The sequence below is a fragment of the Filicampus tigris genome, chromosome 22 (assembly GCF_054856515.1).
Source record: "Filicampus tigris isolate MCC_2025a chromosome 22, RoL_Ftig_1.0, whole genome shotgun sequence".
NCBI classification, from domain to species: domain Eukaryota; kingdom Metazoa; phylum Chordata; class Actinopteri; order Syngnathiformes; family Syngnathidae; genus Filicampus; species Filicampus tigris.
Window position 1 is genome coordinate 6,591,070 of NC_141238.1, and position 15,252 is coordinate 6,606,321.

A 15,252-nucleotide genomic window follows, 5' to 3' on the forward strand; every position below is an offset into this window, starting at 1 on the left:
TTAAAACAAAACAAAAAAAATCATTGTTTTGGTTGTTCATGTGTACTTATTTAAAATTAAAATACAAACAAGTGTAATGTTTGTGCTTAACAGAAAATGAACTGTAATTAGGTTCAGGAAAACTGGATTTGACGTACAGGAGTCGTACTTCCATATATTTAGGTTGCATTTTGTTCAAATCGGAGGAGGACAACATCAGATTGATCCGTGCTCACCTCAAATCTAAAAATACATCCTGATCACATTAACCCGACATGTCAACATTGGTTCATTTCCGGCTGCCTATTTAGAGGCAGAAGCTCATCGAGGGAACTCCAGTTAAGGGGATTGCGAGGGACTTACCGCCAATAACGCCGATGCAGAGGTAAAGCTGCACCACGCTGCTGCAGAACGAAGCCAGCATCATGCCCACGGCGCACAGGCAGCCCCCCATCATGACGATGGGTCTGCAGCCGTAAGTGTTCACCAGTACGCTGCTGACGGGACCTGAGACGCAGACACAAAAGACCCCAATGAGAGGGAGCTTGATGATTACATCCAGGGGGTGAGCGTAGGCAAATCACGATACACAATATTGCGATATCACGATATTAATATCAAAATCAAATTGAGTCAAAACCATTTGCTTCAAAACATCCTATTTATTATTTGTGTTTTTGCACATTTTCTGAAAGAAAAAATAATTTAAAAATGGAGTTTTACACACTGCCTAAATCGATATTAGAAGTTGAAAAATCGATATTATATTTGCCGGCCGAAAATCTTGGCCATTTTTTTTCCCACACCCCTAATTACATCTGGTGAGAGGTAAAACCAAGCAGGAGCTCAAAGTGCACATTAACTTCCTTTGGGGGAAAATCTTATCATCTCCTGGCCTAACACACAGTGCACCAAAACAACCACCTGGATGCCCAAAAAAGAGGGTGACCTGTGGCAAAATGGGTGTTGTGATTTACTTTTGGTTGATACAAAAGAAGCCGAGCAACTTTCAAAGCTGTTCTGATTCTGACTTTTTCAGTCCTTTTATAATGAGCAGGACAACAAAGGGAAGTTAAACATGTTGCAGCCGTTTCGTAACCAGTGGACTGATCGAAAACGGGGCATCGCTGCCATCTACTGGTGGTTGTGGTGAATTAAAATTGGTTCCAAGGCTGAAATCTACAATGGTGTAGCATCAGATTTTGAAAATCCAATTGACAAGTAGACTCTTCAATGGCAGCAAATGCATCGAAAAAAGAATAACAAAAAAAAAAAAAAAAAGTTCGCTTAAATGTTCAAACAATGTGGCCGTTTTGTCCCTTCTGTGTCACCGTTGACACAAAAGCAAAACGTGCAAAGCCAACCGTCTTCATAGCGCGATTGTTTCTGCATTCCATCCCGTCAACAACCCGTCTTCGCTTGGATGCGGCCTCACCCAAGGGCAACTCTCACTCTCTCTCTCGGATTAACTACACTGATCCCACGCCGGCGCGCAGTCTGCCGATTGAACGCGTCACCAGCGAGCGATGCTTCCCCTCATACAGCTGCCTGATATAACATGCTGAAAAAAAACTTTTTTTTTTTTTTTTTTCTTACTCTAACTCTGCCCAAACTATCACATTCACTATATTATATATGATCTAATATGCTTTCAGTCGGTCTTGCTCCGCTCACCTGCTCTATTTCCCACATTGGCATTGTGCGAGGCGCCGCCACAGCGGCCATCTGGCCACACTGTAATCCTCCCGTCGCTCTATCTACCGCCGTTATCACCATCTGTACTGATCAACGACGAGGGCCTGGAAAGACGATTCCCTATGACGGCCGTTAGCAGCAGCTGTGCGTACGACCTGCGGACGCACTCTACGTTTGTCAGTATTGTGTGTTCGCTCGTCAAACGAGTAGCTTTATTCCTATCGATGTCCGCGTTCAGTTTCTTGTCCCGCGCGTGAGTGCTTACGCAACAAATGGATACGGTGACTCACGCAGTGGATTTGTTCAGTAAATGCCAAAGACAGTAAATCGCAAATAAATAAAAAAAATAAAAAAATAATTAAAATGATCTAAGCTCCACGGAGTCAAAATGGACACAAAATGGCCGCCGCGACTGACCTGCGGCGTACATGACGGCGAGCATGATGGAGGAGATCCACGCGATCTCGCTATACGAGGCATCGAAGATGATCTGGATGTCCTTGAAGAAGACGGTGATGGCTTTGGGGAAGGCGTAGGAGAAGCCGATGGAGATGAACGACGCCACCACCACGGCCCAGCCCCAACCGCCGTCTGGCGGGGGCACGGCGGGGGGGCCGGTCACTGGGGGCGGCATCTCTGGACCGACACTGGCTATTCACTGCAACGAGAGGAATTACACAGAAACTGTTGAGCTTTTTTTGGGCAGGAAAGCCTTATACATACTTGAAATTATACATTTGGTATGCATCTGGAATGGAAAAAAAAATAAAGACATCATTTTTTTTAAGACTCTAAATTACTATATTCTAATGATCTAGGTGTGTTGTCTTTTGTTAGGTGTTGCTGTATAGGGCTTGCGAGTGCCGAGATGTCCAAGTTCGATTCGTCTCGATTTAAATCGATTTTTAATCGAGTTTCGATGAATTCCTTGCATCCCTAATAGCAACTAATTTGATCTATTTTGTTTGGTCCAAAATGGTGTTTCAAAGAAATTGATTTGCGCTTGTATTTTTTACATTAAAACATTCTCTTGTTTCGTACCAAAAAATAAATCCTCTGAATAATCGTGATTTAAATTACCAAAATAATCGTGATTTAAAAAAAAAAAAAATCATAATCGAGCAGCCCTATACAATGCTATTTTTCTTCAATTCCAAAACCGCGGCAGCTGTGTGGCGCACGTCAAACCCGGCAATTTCCCACTTCTGTGCAGACGGTACAGAACAATAAATTCCGATCTGATGCGGTAAATTCCCAGGAATGCAGTGCAAAAGCAACTATTTAACTCCATTTTCCCCGGTGAACACGTGAGGTAATGCTTGAATTCCAGTCACTAAATTCAAAGGCCACTAACGGCTGGCTGTTACAAAGACTTCCATTGCCCTTCAAGAAACGGCCGGCGCTGACGTGACGCGCAAGACGGGAGGCGGGGGTGGGGGGGGGGGGTACATACCAGCAGTCCTGTATCCTGGTAGGAAGCAAGTGCAAACACTGACCCACAGCTATTACACCTCCCTTGTTGGGGCCACGTGCTCGTCGTTACCTGCGACTCAAGGTTGAGCCCAACCCACGGTTCACCTTGAGCCCGCCCCGTGCTCCATAAGCCGCCGGGGGGGCGGGGGGGGGGGGGGGGGGGCGGTGGAAACGGGGCGGAGCCACAGCAAACGGCCCGCCGAGCGTTTTGACAAAAGCAAACAAACAAATACAATTGTGTGCTGCCTGGCATGCCGTCGCGGTGAAGCACAATGACCTTTGTGCGTATGAACACAAAGGTCCTGAGCCGCACTTCAACTAAAACACCAACGGCGTCACCTTCTAATCAGCGTTTGCGTTGCTGAGTCAGATGCGTTTAGTCATGTTTCCACTAAAGCAACAAGACAGCACATCAGAATCTAAATCTGACAACCAACACACCTAAAGTAGCACTAAAAAGCGCCTTGGGTAAAGATGTGTTCAGACCTAAGTGAGCTTTAGTGTATGTTGTAAAGAGGAAGTTGACATTTCACAACTGTTCACTCAAAAAAAGCAGAAACATTTCATGGGTGTCTGAGCGTATGTGAGAGAATACGCATAATATGTACTCGCCTAAATTCAACTGAACCGCCAGGTTATATGAAAAAAAAAAAAAAAAAAAAAAAAAATCTGACAAAAGATAAATCATTCCCAAAAATTTTCCCACCATTAACTCATTCTGCCAGACATTTACAGACCCTCTTTTACCCTAAAGTTTGAAAAAAAAAATTGAAAATGTAAATACTAGGGCTGTCAAAATTAAAGCATTAACTATGGAGATTCATTTAACCATATTAGTTGTATGTCTTTGGTGTATTGTTCAACTGCTGTATTTTACAGGAAAAGAATCGTATTCAAGGATCAAAAACAGCTATTAGAACAGTCTTTCAATCGAAATACACTTTGTTTTTTTCCCACTTTAATTACAAGACTTTACTCGAGTAAATAACGGTTCCAAGCTTCGTAAAAAAATGTAGTTGAAAAAATACGATTAATCATGGAAAATTTTGCAATTAGTGAAAAAAAAATGTAATCGTTTGACAGCACTAATAAATACATATTTTTAGACCACAAAACCTAGCATTCGAGCAGGGGTGTGTAGACTTTTAATATCCACCGTGTGCCTGATATTGTTCTACCTTATTGTTGTGGAGTATGAGACGCCGTGGTATCTCCAAAAAAATATTTGCCAAAGCCTCAAGTGATTTGGAGACAGGTGCCCAAGTTACACAAAAATCAATGTCACTTCACTTAATACGTCAACCTCAATTTTCTTTTGGCAATAAACAATGAATATTAATGTCGGAAAAGTGTTGACTTTCCAGCAATCATGTACTTGCATGAATGTTGCTTTGTCAAGAGATCACAGTGTCTGTACAGCATGAATTGTCAATAAGGACAATGCGGAATAGCCTCAAAATGTTGAAGAAGCTTAAACTGATGAATTTTGGCTCAATACAAGGAGGACAAATTGGGCTTTTGGTTCCTGATCACACATATCCTTTAAGCACATAAGTAGTCAGCAAAGTCACCGCTTTCACAGTCACAAAGTCAACACTCAGCTCACGCCGCGTTGTCGTCCACTACCGGCTGCAAGGTCAGCCGGACTCGGAAGTGACAACCTGGAGCCGAGAACATCACGATTAGGCTATTTTGAACGCTTGTTTTGTTATTGATGTGTCACGGTGGCACGCTACAAAGTGAAACCGACCACGTAGTCAAAACACGCAACTTGCCAGTGAGCGTCGAGCCAAACGAGTGCACGCCGCGGTGTCTGTCTGCCAAACGAGGGCACATTTTCGCAAGAGCTACAAGGTTCAGCCTGCTGCTGTGTGGTTTTGAGACTTAGCAGTCTTCAAATCGGATTTCTTGGCTCAAGATGCCCAGCCCTACTTGACTTTTTTTTTTTTTTTTTTTTTAACTTAAGGCTACATGCTTCATTTATCTGATGCAATAGCTCGCAATACAACTTCCTGCAGACACCGGAGAACCTCAAATTATTTCCCAGCGTGATCACTTCAAATGTTTGAATTTGCCTGATTGGTACTTAATGATCACAAAGATTAATAACTGACAAATGCCAGGGTGGGTGCATGGCTGAATCCTATTAATAAAGGCACTCCTAAAATACTGCAGTTCCACAAATGATAGGACCTTTGGAACATATAAGTGGCATCCAAACAAACAGGTGTTGTAAACTATGGCCAGCGCCACAAAGGGAAACTCGACCTCTAACAGTGAGCGGCGGTCGGCGTTACCCTCATCAGCCCCCGGACTGACCCCCCGCCCGCCGGCCATCCAAGTCGCATGGCGATGAAAGTTATGGCATGCTGGCTCGAAGGTAATCTCAAAGTTGCCTTGGACCGGCGGCAGGAATAGCGAAGCGTTAAAGACACATTAGCAACTCGCAATTAAAGTCAACATGACAGCTGATCCAGGAAATACACTCGTCCATGGTCGGAAGCTTTAAATAAACAAACAGGATTATATCTCCATTGCCAAAGCAACTAGAACAAAGGGATCAAATGATAAAGACAACAGGCATCAAGAGGCTATGATCATCCACTAAAATGTCATCAACCTGCATGATCAAGATGCAATCAATTCCAATCAGAATGATCAAAACCAAAAGCTTCTTTTTAAGGAGGGGGGGGGGGGGAGTATTGGCAAGTTCTCCATCAAGTGGTGGTAGTGTTTTCACAAAGCTCATTTGTGTTCACAACAAACCTCCTTCAGACTACATGGAAAGAGGTCCTGATCTTGAAACCCGATCCACCACCATCCCATCCCGAAAAAAAAATAAAAAAACACTACAGGCTAAGATAGACAGGGGCCAAACTCAGCTGCCACATCAGCGTAACAGTCGTTTTCCAACTAGTATGCACAAAAGTCACACAGTAATGCAAAAAAGAAAAAAACACCACCACTAGCAAAACAGACATGATAGATTCAAATAGCTAAAATCGATTATTTATTATTTAGTCATCCCTGCTTAAACGTTTACATGTCGATGAATCATTTAGGAGTCACGCGGTTTCTGCTACTACTAGCACAACAGCTAACGCCTTTTAATCCGACCTATACGAATTATATTATCACAGCACGTGGCTTGCAAAAAGTGATGCAAGTCTACGGCATGTGATGCTGCTGATGTAAGGAGAGGGACGCAGTTCGAGGTCTAGCGGCCGTGAGCTCCAAAAATAGCAGCACTTAATTAACTTCTGCTTTAAAAGATGCGCCAGTGGGATTTTCCAGCACGGGCAACACGTGAACGCACCACAGAACGTCTTCCATAACACACGCGATCAGATGGAACTAATCCTCAACGCTTGCGGATACGTTTCTCATCATGTCAACGCATGGCGGCTCAAAAAAAAAACAAAAAAAAAAACGCGAAAACTCGGTTAATCCCGTGGAAATTAAGATCCACTCCACGCGTGTTAAACGTTAGTTTACCTTTAAAGGGAGAATAAAGGCGCGTCTGTGCGTGTCCACGGGCTGCAGGCCGAGTGACCTTGGAGGAGAAAGATGCCGCTGCTCTCTGAGCCGGTACATACAGTGAATGTGTGTGTGTGTGTGTGTGCGTGCGTGTGGGGACTGTTTGAATTTCCTGACTGGTGGCGCAGCGGAGGGCGGTGCATACATTGCTATTTTCGAGCCAGGGGATTGCCACGCCGCCGGTTGCAGGATTCTACTGTACTCTACGCCTACGACACTGTTGGCTATTATCGCATTCTAGTCTGAAGGAGCAAGATTGAACCAAGACTAATATTGCTTTGAAAAATTATAATCAGCCCCTCATTAATAATAATTAAAAAAAAAAAAAAAAATCGACTCTGATGCGATGACGTTACAACGTGGGGAAACAATACAGTAGGCTGATGGGGACAAAAATGTGCAACAGTTCATTTCCGCACTCATTAAAAGTACACACTGACAGGCTGTCCACAAGGATGTAGTAAAAAAAAAAAATCTGCTTTCACACATGTAAGTCGCTCATTATTAGCACATCACAGCCTATCATAGCTATTTGGACGCTGTGAAAAAAGCGCCCCCTAGTGGTAGTGACAAGCACACACATGACGCTTGCAATAAAAAAAATGCCCTATGTAAAAATATAAAAGAACAATGTAAGATATAAAGAAAACAAAGAGAATAAAGCTTGTCATATGGAGAATTTATCTACGGAAAATGAACAATGGTCAAAAGACCAAAAAAGGTGTTCTTACTTTTTCTCTCTCTCTCTCTCTCTCGAGCAGCATACATGCAGTACTGTACCGTGCAAAACCTCTAGGCCTCCATTGTGTTCAATTAACAATGCCATAATGTTCATATATAACTGCAGGACCACTAAGCAGAGCCCAGACCTCCACCAAGGTTTAACTGTTAATAAAAGTGGGGACAAACTAGCTTTGTATGTGTTGTTTTCTTTTTTTTTTTTTTGTGAGCATGTGTTAGGAAACTACTTCCTGTGTACTTCTTGAGGCGTAATTATGATTATGGGAGGGTGGATGGTCATTTTGGTACAATAGTGACTGAAATGGTGTATATTTATTTATTTTTTTTTAAAAGCTGTATCAAGATTATCCAGGTATTATTATTCCTTGTTCGTTTACAATGTCAAAATTCATTTGTGAAAAGTGTTCATTATGAAAACAAACTTAGTGGTGGCCAAAGGCTTTTGTACAGTACTGTACTTGATGTACATAAAAAAAATTTAAATAAATACATAGATACACTACATTAAACTTAAAAAAAAAAAATATACAGCACTTATATTGGACATAAGATGCTATGGAAGTGTACCTAATGTTTTGGCCACGTCCGTATACTTACAATAAAGCAATGTTTTCATCCATTTTATATATTCATGTCCCCCATTAAGGACACCGGCCCTGGAGGAACAGGATTGAAGACTCCTGGTTTACAGTCTTAAAATGTCTCTACCAAGAAACACCGTAAATCAACACGGTTGCCAAGTTTCAAAAGACAATAAGGACCGTTTGAACTTGAAGCGCCTTTGTGTGTACGTTCATGAAAATTACCCCAGCGGGATTGCTGTAGTTTTCATCCCAAATCCACGATGTAACGCTATTATCTAAGAAATAGTCGAACGCCAGATGACATGCGTCAAAGGTAAAATGACTGTGTTGCCAGAACGGATAACATTCAAATATAAGAGTCGTATCTTATATTTGACATTGAGATTGCCGAGATGAGTTTTTTTTTTTTTTTTTGCTGCTATCATCCCTAAACACGTTCGACTGCCTTTAACCGAGATCCTTTTGATTATCGCACTACATTCTCAAACGACGCCACAGCGGATATGCGAGTAAAAGTGGCCGTTAAAAAGTCGCAGCAGTGTTTTTTATGCCCGCGAAAGATATTGCTCGAGACGGCTATACGTTCCGTTCTCATAAATTGGATATCTGGGGCATGCCTGGAGAAATGCTCATTACAATAAAAAGCTCAATGCTTAAAGTTGAAGGTCCACGGGACCCCACAAAAACATGCCTTATTGCCAAAGTTTTTATCTGCTTAGCCACGATGAACATTTAATGCAGGGCCGCAACCTCTTGCGTTTACACATTTCAATATCGCCTGCGATCGTTCCCATGCTCCTCACTCGCTGTCTCATGTGTAAATGTGATAGCTTTCACGCCGCGACTAAAAACACGAACATGAGAGTTGCCGGAAACCCCGCCGATCCAAAACGGCCCAATCAGAAATACAAGACGGGGGGGGAAATAAACAACGCAGCAGAGAGCAACGTTTACACACGATTCCATACATGAATTGTGTCGAATAAGGAAATACGTTCAACCTTGAGCTCTCAGGAAGGAATATTTACATTTTGATGTAGATATGATAGTGAAGAACAATTCATGGTATCTTAATTTAAAAACAATACCAGTATCTTATTTAACACAATCACTAAAGCAGACGTTTGAATTCAATGTAAAAAAAAAATGAGGTTTGATTTAATTAATTGGGTCATTAATGTAATTATATTAAAAAAAAAAAAAAAAAAAACATTTTGGGCCGATGTTGGTCAAATTTCCTTGACGTATCCGGACAGCAGGGGTCGCTATAAGGTCAGCACTGCCTGAAATAAGTTGTCCTTGAACAGAGCCACAGAGGAGAGCTCCCCCAGTCTTTATGAGCGCAGTAAAATTTTTCCAAATGGACCATAAAAACATACAATCCAATTTATGTTTAATTTTTGTGTTAGGGACCAAAGACAGCAGTAGGGTACTTTGTCGTTGAAGGCAATTTGCCAGTATAAATGTATCGGCCCTGAATAATGACGGGGAATATGGTTATTGTAGTAGATTGATCAATAAAGCTGTCCACTATGCCCCCGGTGACAGAACGCAAGAGCAGTCGGTGTCATTTTTACATATCTACATGTATATTCCCCTCTCTGTGTGTTTACCACCTGTGTTATTTTACAAATGGAGCGAGACAGCCTGACTGATGAGACCACCGAAGGAAGAAGCTCTTTCCACACCTTGATGTTTACCTCCGCTGTCAGCTTGTTTCCACAAGGGCCCAGCTGCTTGCGGTCGGGTGGGGGGGAGCAGCTTTTGAGGGGGCGGCGAGGTGAGGCCGCCTTCTCACCTCGACACCTCGGTGTGTGTGTGTGTGGGGGGGGGGGGGGTCGCCCATCCGAGGCGCATCTGCACATCCTGCAAACTGCAACCGTCCAAACCTGACAAAAGTGTATAAGGAATATAAGTTACACAATATTAGGCATGCGTACGAAAATCACCCGTCTGTTTTTTTTTTTCAAACTGTTTTACAGTTATTTTAATTTCAGCACACTGAATTCACTTCTTCACTTCTCTCAGGGAACCTGAGTTTTTTTTTTTTTTTTTCCCCCTCAACAAAAGCAGGACAGCTTAAATGTCCACGCACAATGAGTCACCCATTAACAATACATTGTCCTCGGGTCATTGTTTTACATTCGAACCCGTGCCTGACTCACTTGTCAGTCGGTTTCATCAACTCAAACGCTTTGAAATGCTCATTTGATGACCCCCAGAGATGCATTCAATAAATCGTGAACTGGAACACACTCGGTTACTTTTGAGTCCAAAATTGGAAGCCGATGCTTACTACAAAGGAGGTGTAAAAGTTAAAATGTAGATTTGGGGAACATTTTACGGTATTCGAAAGTGGCAGGGAGTGTCATGTTTTTCATGCTTTTCAGGTGGTCTGTTGACGTGCACAGATCATTGATTTAAATATGTTGATGTGTCCTCCGACCACCCCCACTGTGTTCCGTCCAACTGTTTGAACAGCTGTGCTTTCTTTATCACCGCTGGGACCTACCGCTGGTCCGAGCCGGCAGGAGGGGTGAGGGGGGGCGGGGGGGGGTGAGGAGAGAGAGTGAGCGTGTGAAGGTGGGGGGTCCCTGCGTTTTGGAGGCTCTCGGCGGGGGAAAGGAGGCCCTGCTGCGGCGTGACTACCGCCTTGTTTACCAGAACTCAGCTGTAGTCGAGGCAGAGAAACATGCCAGCGCTTTGTGTCGGAAGATCGAAAAAATTAGTAGAAGTAAATATAACAACAACAAAAAAATCCAGATAGAGTGGCTATAAAAAGTCTGTGGAGGGAATTATGAACAGTTCCAAATGGGAGACTTTTTTTTAATTTAAAATTGTCCAAATACTCGGGGCGTCCGATTCTCGAGAGCAAATATTCTCCGATTTCTGTAGTCTTCCATGAAGCTGTTGGTCTTTGTGTTTTCCCAAAAATAATTTGCAAACATCTGCTTGTACGTTGGAAAACAATGATCAACGCGCTTGCCAATTTTCTGACATGTTTCGGACCACACCAGGGCAGAATCATCATTAATTCATGTTGGTGCGTTTTCTGCACTAACAATTTGGAATAACATCTTTTTTTTATGTTTTATTGATTAATCGACAAAAATAATCGAGAGATTAATTCTTAAAATAATCATTAGTTGCAGCCCAAAATTTTATAAATTTATTATCATTATTTATATATTACCAGCTGAGAGCTATTGTTTCTACTTTTTCCAATTTCTATTGCTTTGTATTAATTTCATTGCAGCATTTTAATTCAATGTATTTTAGGTAATGATCGACATGTAATCGTTTTTGCAGCACTAGGTAAGAAAACTGTGGGCGCAAAAAAAGGGCTCAGGAAAAAGTGGAAACTTTTTACTTTTAATCGACGCCTGATGTTTGGATGCCACCGCCGCCATACTTTGACGGATGAAAATGGGATTTGAGCGCGACCATATGAGAAAAGGTGTCAACACTTGCGCTTTCAATCGACTCGAACGCTTTGTTCCGAACACTGCGAGCGTCTTGGGACCTTCTGTTCTTAAATTTGAACCCCCACGACGCTTCTTAAGTAAAGACCAGGCGCACTCAGATGCTCTTTCAGATGATTTATTAATAATGGTTGCGAAAAATAAAACAGCCAGTGCGTTCACACGCCGACCCTTTTTACGAGAATGAAATATTAACCCAAATGCGGTTTCGCCTTTGCCTGGCGGAGAGCCAACCGATGTTTGCGAAGTAAATGGAGGTAAAGTGCAAAAGGTTGATTGGGAAGTTAAATTGGATATTGAACGGACTCGTCAGCCTTTCTCTGAGCGCTCGGTGCGGTTATGAGTGAATAAAAAGCGCAGCGCTCCAAAATGAATCAACTAATCGAGGATGATTGCTCAACGAATGAGGCTGCGATTCTCGCTGAAGGGTGAACAATAATTAGAATCGAACCTCCAGCTAATGTCCTACATTCCCTGACCTTGAACCCAAGGTGGATGCATGTGCGCTGTGATTGTTTCCCCAACTTTTGGATACTGTCATCACCATTGATTTCCTTGTTAAGATCTCGATTTTCCGTCACACTGGAGTCAAGAGCAAGACGGCGCAGTTGAGGAAGCTAAACTTTTTTCGCGGGGTTGAATGAGAGCGTGCATGTGTGTTTACATGAAATTATGGGGCGAAAAGGCCTATGTTGACAAATTACGGCCATCGGTCTCTTGGTCAGCACGCTCGGTGCCCCGAGTCAGTCATCCCATTAATTATGAGAGGCAGACGTCCTTGGCGAGCGCCGCACACTGCCGCGTTTATGAGCCGCTCGCACAGCGGACATTTTGTTTTGTGACTCGGCGACGTGTAATTGGCGGCGGGCGCACAATGCCCACCTTAACGCGGGCCACTTTGGAGCCTCTCAGCTGCCCGTCAAAAAGTCAGCCCCACGTGCTGACAACAGCCACACTGTTCTCTCTCGGCTCAAACGCGCCTCTGTTGTGCGGCGGAGGGACGCTTTAGAACGCTTCATATTGGCAGCGCGTGCAAAAATCCTCCGCGCGCTTTGAATATCGTCATAAAATATTAAACTCGCCAAATTGCCGTATCCGCACTTCATGTTTGACCTGCTGTGTTGTTGCTAGGCGCAACAGTTGAGTATCATTCGGTTTTCTCAAGGAAGGAAGAAATGGCGGCGAATCGAGCGTTTACATTCCAAAAGCAGTGATGCATCCACATGTTGGAGTCTTTTGACCCGAGGTATGTGCTTCCAAGCTGCAAATATTTTTTTGCGCGTGCAACTCTACATGAGAAAAGAATTTGAGAGAACAGGGCAGGGTTGCAGCATTAAAATTGTTGACGATACCAAAAAAAGTTTGTAATGGCCCACAGAAGTACTTTTTTCCGATTAGACAAGATTATAGTCTGACTGAATTTATAGTTTTTGGTGAGTTTTCCAGCGGATAAGAGAATAAGCTCCCCCCCAAAATTTGCAAAGCTGCGAAATTCTTGGTCGTGTTTACGTATTTTTTCACAAAAGACATTTTTTCAAAAGGCAGCATTTGTTTTCACTCGGGCAGTCAAAATTAAAGCATTAACTATGGAGATTAATTTGAATTTCATAACGCACTAAAAAAAAAAATAACTGAGTTAACTCAGTTTGATTTACTTCCTGTAGCAGGCTCACTGTGCAGCCAAACTTAGAGGAGAGTCACTGTCGCAAAGAGAATCATATTCAAGGATCAAAGGAAGCGAATAGAAAAGTCTTTGAATCGAAATACACTTTTATTCTTTTGCACATGAATTCCAAGATTTTGCTCAAGTAAATATCGGTTCCAAGCTTCGTAAAAAATTGTAGTTGAAAAATACGATTAATCGCGATCGATTATGGAAAACTTTGCGATTAATTAGTTTAAAAAATTCAATCCCTTGACAGCACTAGTTTTCACATTATCAGTACAGAAAAAAAAATATTTCTGAGAAAGATGATTGTGACATGAACAACTTTCTGGTTAAAAAAAAAAAAAAGTTTTAAAGTTTCTTTGGTCTCGGGAGAAATGAGGAAAACTTTACAAGCAAGGTGCTAAGCAATTATATTTTTCCAGGTAACTTGCCCAACGTTACTCATAATTTAATAATTGCCTTCAAAAAATACGCTTTAATGTGTGAGGCTGCCAATATTTTCTGAACTGTTAGTGAGTTTGCACAAGCCCGAAAACACAAATACACTCGCGCATACCTTCCCCGACACTCCACCCATGCGCTGTATGTTTGTGCTGGGAGTCACCTGGAGCGAGGCATGCTGGGAAGGCATTTTTGCGCACTGTTGCTATTCTCAGTATAATTTCTGGCAGTCGGCCCCGCGCAGCATTAATCGCCGCCAACGTGTGTGAGTGTGTGTGCGCTTCACGCAGACCGCGAAGGCTCTGGCACACCGGGCTCCGCATATCATACCAAGTATCCCAAGAGTGGTTTGGAGGTGCGCTTCGGGGTGTATTGGAGGCGTTTCGCAGCCAGAAGAGTATCTATCAAGCAGGCGCCGCTGTGACCAAACAAATCCGGCGGTGGTTAGAATAAATGATTTTGCCAGGAGAGGAATGTGAGAGCTGCTGTGCACCGTGTGTTGCGTTGAATGTAGTGGAATGAAGGTCCTTGCTAGGGGGAAAGGTGAGTCGGAAATGTAAAAAAAAAAGAGTTTTTAAAATTTTTTTTTTTTAATTAATTACAAGAGGAAAGAATGCTTTCTAATAATGCCACACGTATTTTTTTTTCAAGAATATGTTCAATGCAGGCCCACTAGTTGAAACACTGATAAATATTGCATTTGTGGAATAAGAGTAATCCACCCGTTTTTAGCCATCTCTGGGGGCGGCCATTTTGTCACTTGTGTCGACTGAAAATGACATCACAGTGTCTCGGGGCTCAGATAACGACCAATCACGGCTCACCTGTTTTCTAAACATGAGCCATGATTGGTTGTTGTCGTATTTGTGATGTCATTTTCAGTTGACAGAAGTAACAAAATGGCCGCCCCCTGAGAAGGCTAAAGAGGGCTGGATTTTGCTGCTTAACTCCCATCCCACAAAAGCAATATTAATCAGAATGCCCTGTTTCAACTAGTGGGCGTGCATTGAACATATTCTTGAAAAAAATGTTGGGTTGATTTCCACTTTAAGGCCAAAAATATCGGACATCGAGTAAATCTTACTCAGCAGTAGTTGGTGCTATACTGCAGCAGACTGGCACATGGGCGAATTATCATTTGCGTCAGAAAAAAACATTTTTTTTAAATGAAATTTGACATATCAAAAGTACTACAGGTACTTGGTATATGTGAGTACCGAAAGATTAAATACTCACTCGCCTTACCACGTCTCTAATGGTTCTCCATGTTCAGTGTGCCACTGAAAACGACGGGCCCAGCATGCATAACACAGCATTTTCAAATGAATGGGGACGGTTTTGATTCGGTGAAAAACAACAAATGCATCTCCCTCCCTCCCAGCTACTGCACGCCTATTTCTAATGATCGGAGTCAGAGCAGTAAAAGAAAAAGTCGATATTACTTGAAAGTGGCTGGCGTCCCTCTGAAGTTCCTCGAGTTGAAAGCGGCCATCGGAAAGAGGAGGCCATGAGGAAGCAATCCGTGTGGACGCTCTCCAAAATCCTGCAAGAGTCCACAGGGATCTAATCAATCACTACAAACAGGCAAAAATACTCCAGCATGCCATTCCTGCCACCGGATTCCTGCTGGGATGCTGTTGTCTGTTTGTTT

General features: G+C 42.7%; 1 protein-coding gene across 11 annotated transcripts in view; it reads right to left on the reverse strand.

Moving 5' to 3' along the window:
* LOC147126711 (monocarboxylate transporter 2) overlaps window positions 1-15,252 on the reverse strand; it is a 50,622-nt gene that overhangs the window by 4,602 nt on the left and 30,768 nt on the right. The window contains exons 2-4 of one of the 11 annotated variants that reach the window (XM_086022915.1): window positions 15,044-15,144; window positions 2,092-2,332; window positions 343-486 (exon numbers count right to left, since the gene is read on the reverse strand). In XM_086022915.1, the coding sequence (XP_085879041.1) occupies window positions 343-486; window positions 2,092-2,308 (361 nt within the window). In that variant the 5' untranslated portion in view covers window positions 2,309-2,332; window positions 15,044-15,144. Of the gene's footprint in view, window positions 1-342; window positions 487-2,091; window positions 2,333-3,127; window positions 3,234-4,922; window positions 5,028-5,444; window positions 5,697-5,913; window positions 6,058-6,463; window positions 6,486-6,642; window positions 6,811-7,415; window positions 7,582-8,022; window positions 8,045-9,697; window positions 9,818-15,043; window positions 15,145-15,252 lie in introns of those variants that run through there. The other 10 variants (XM_086022920.1, XM_086022918.1, XM_086022923.1 and 7 more) reach the window with 10 other exon arrangements.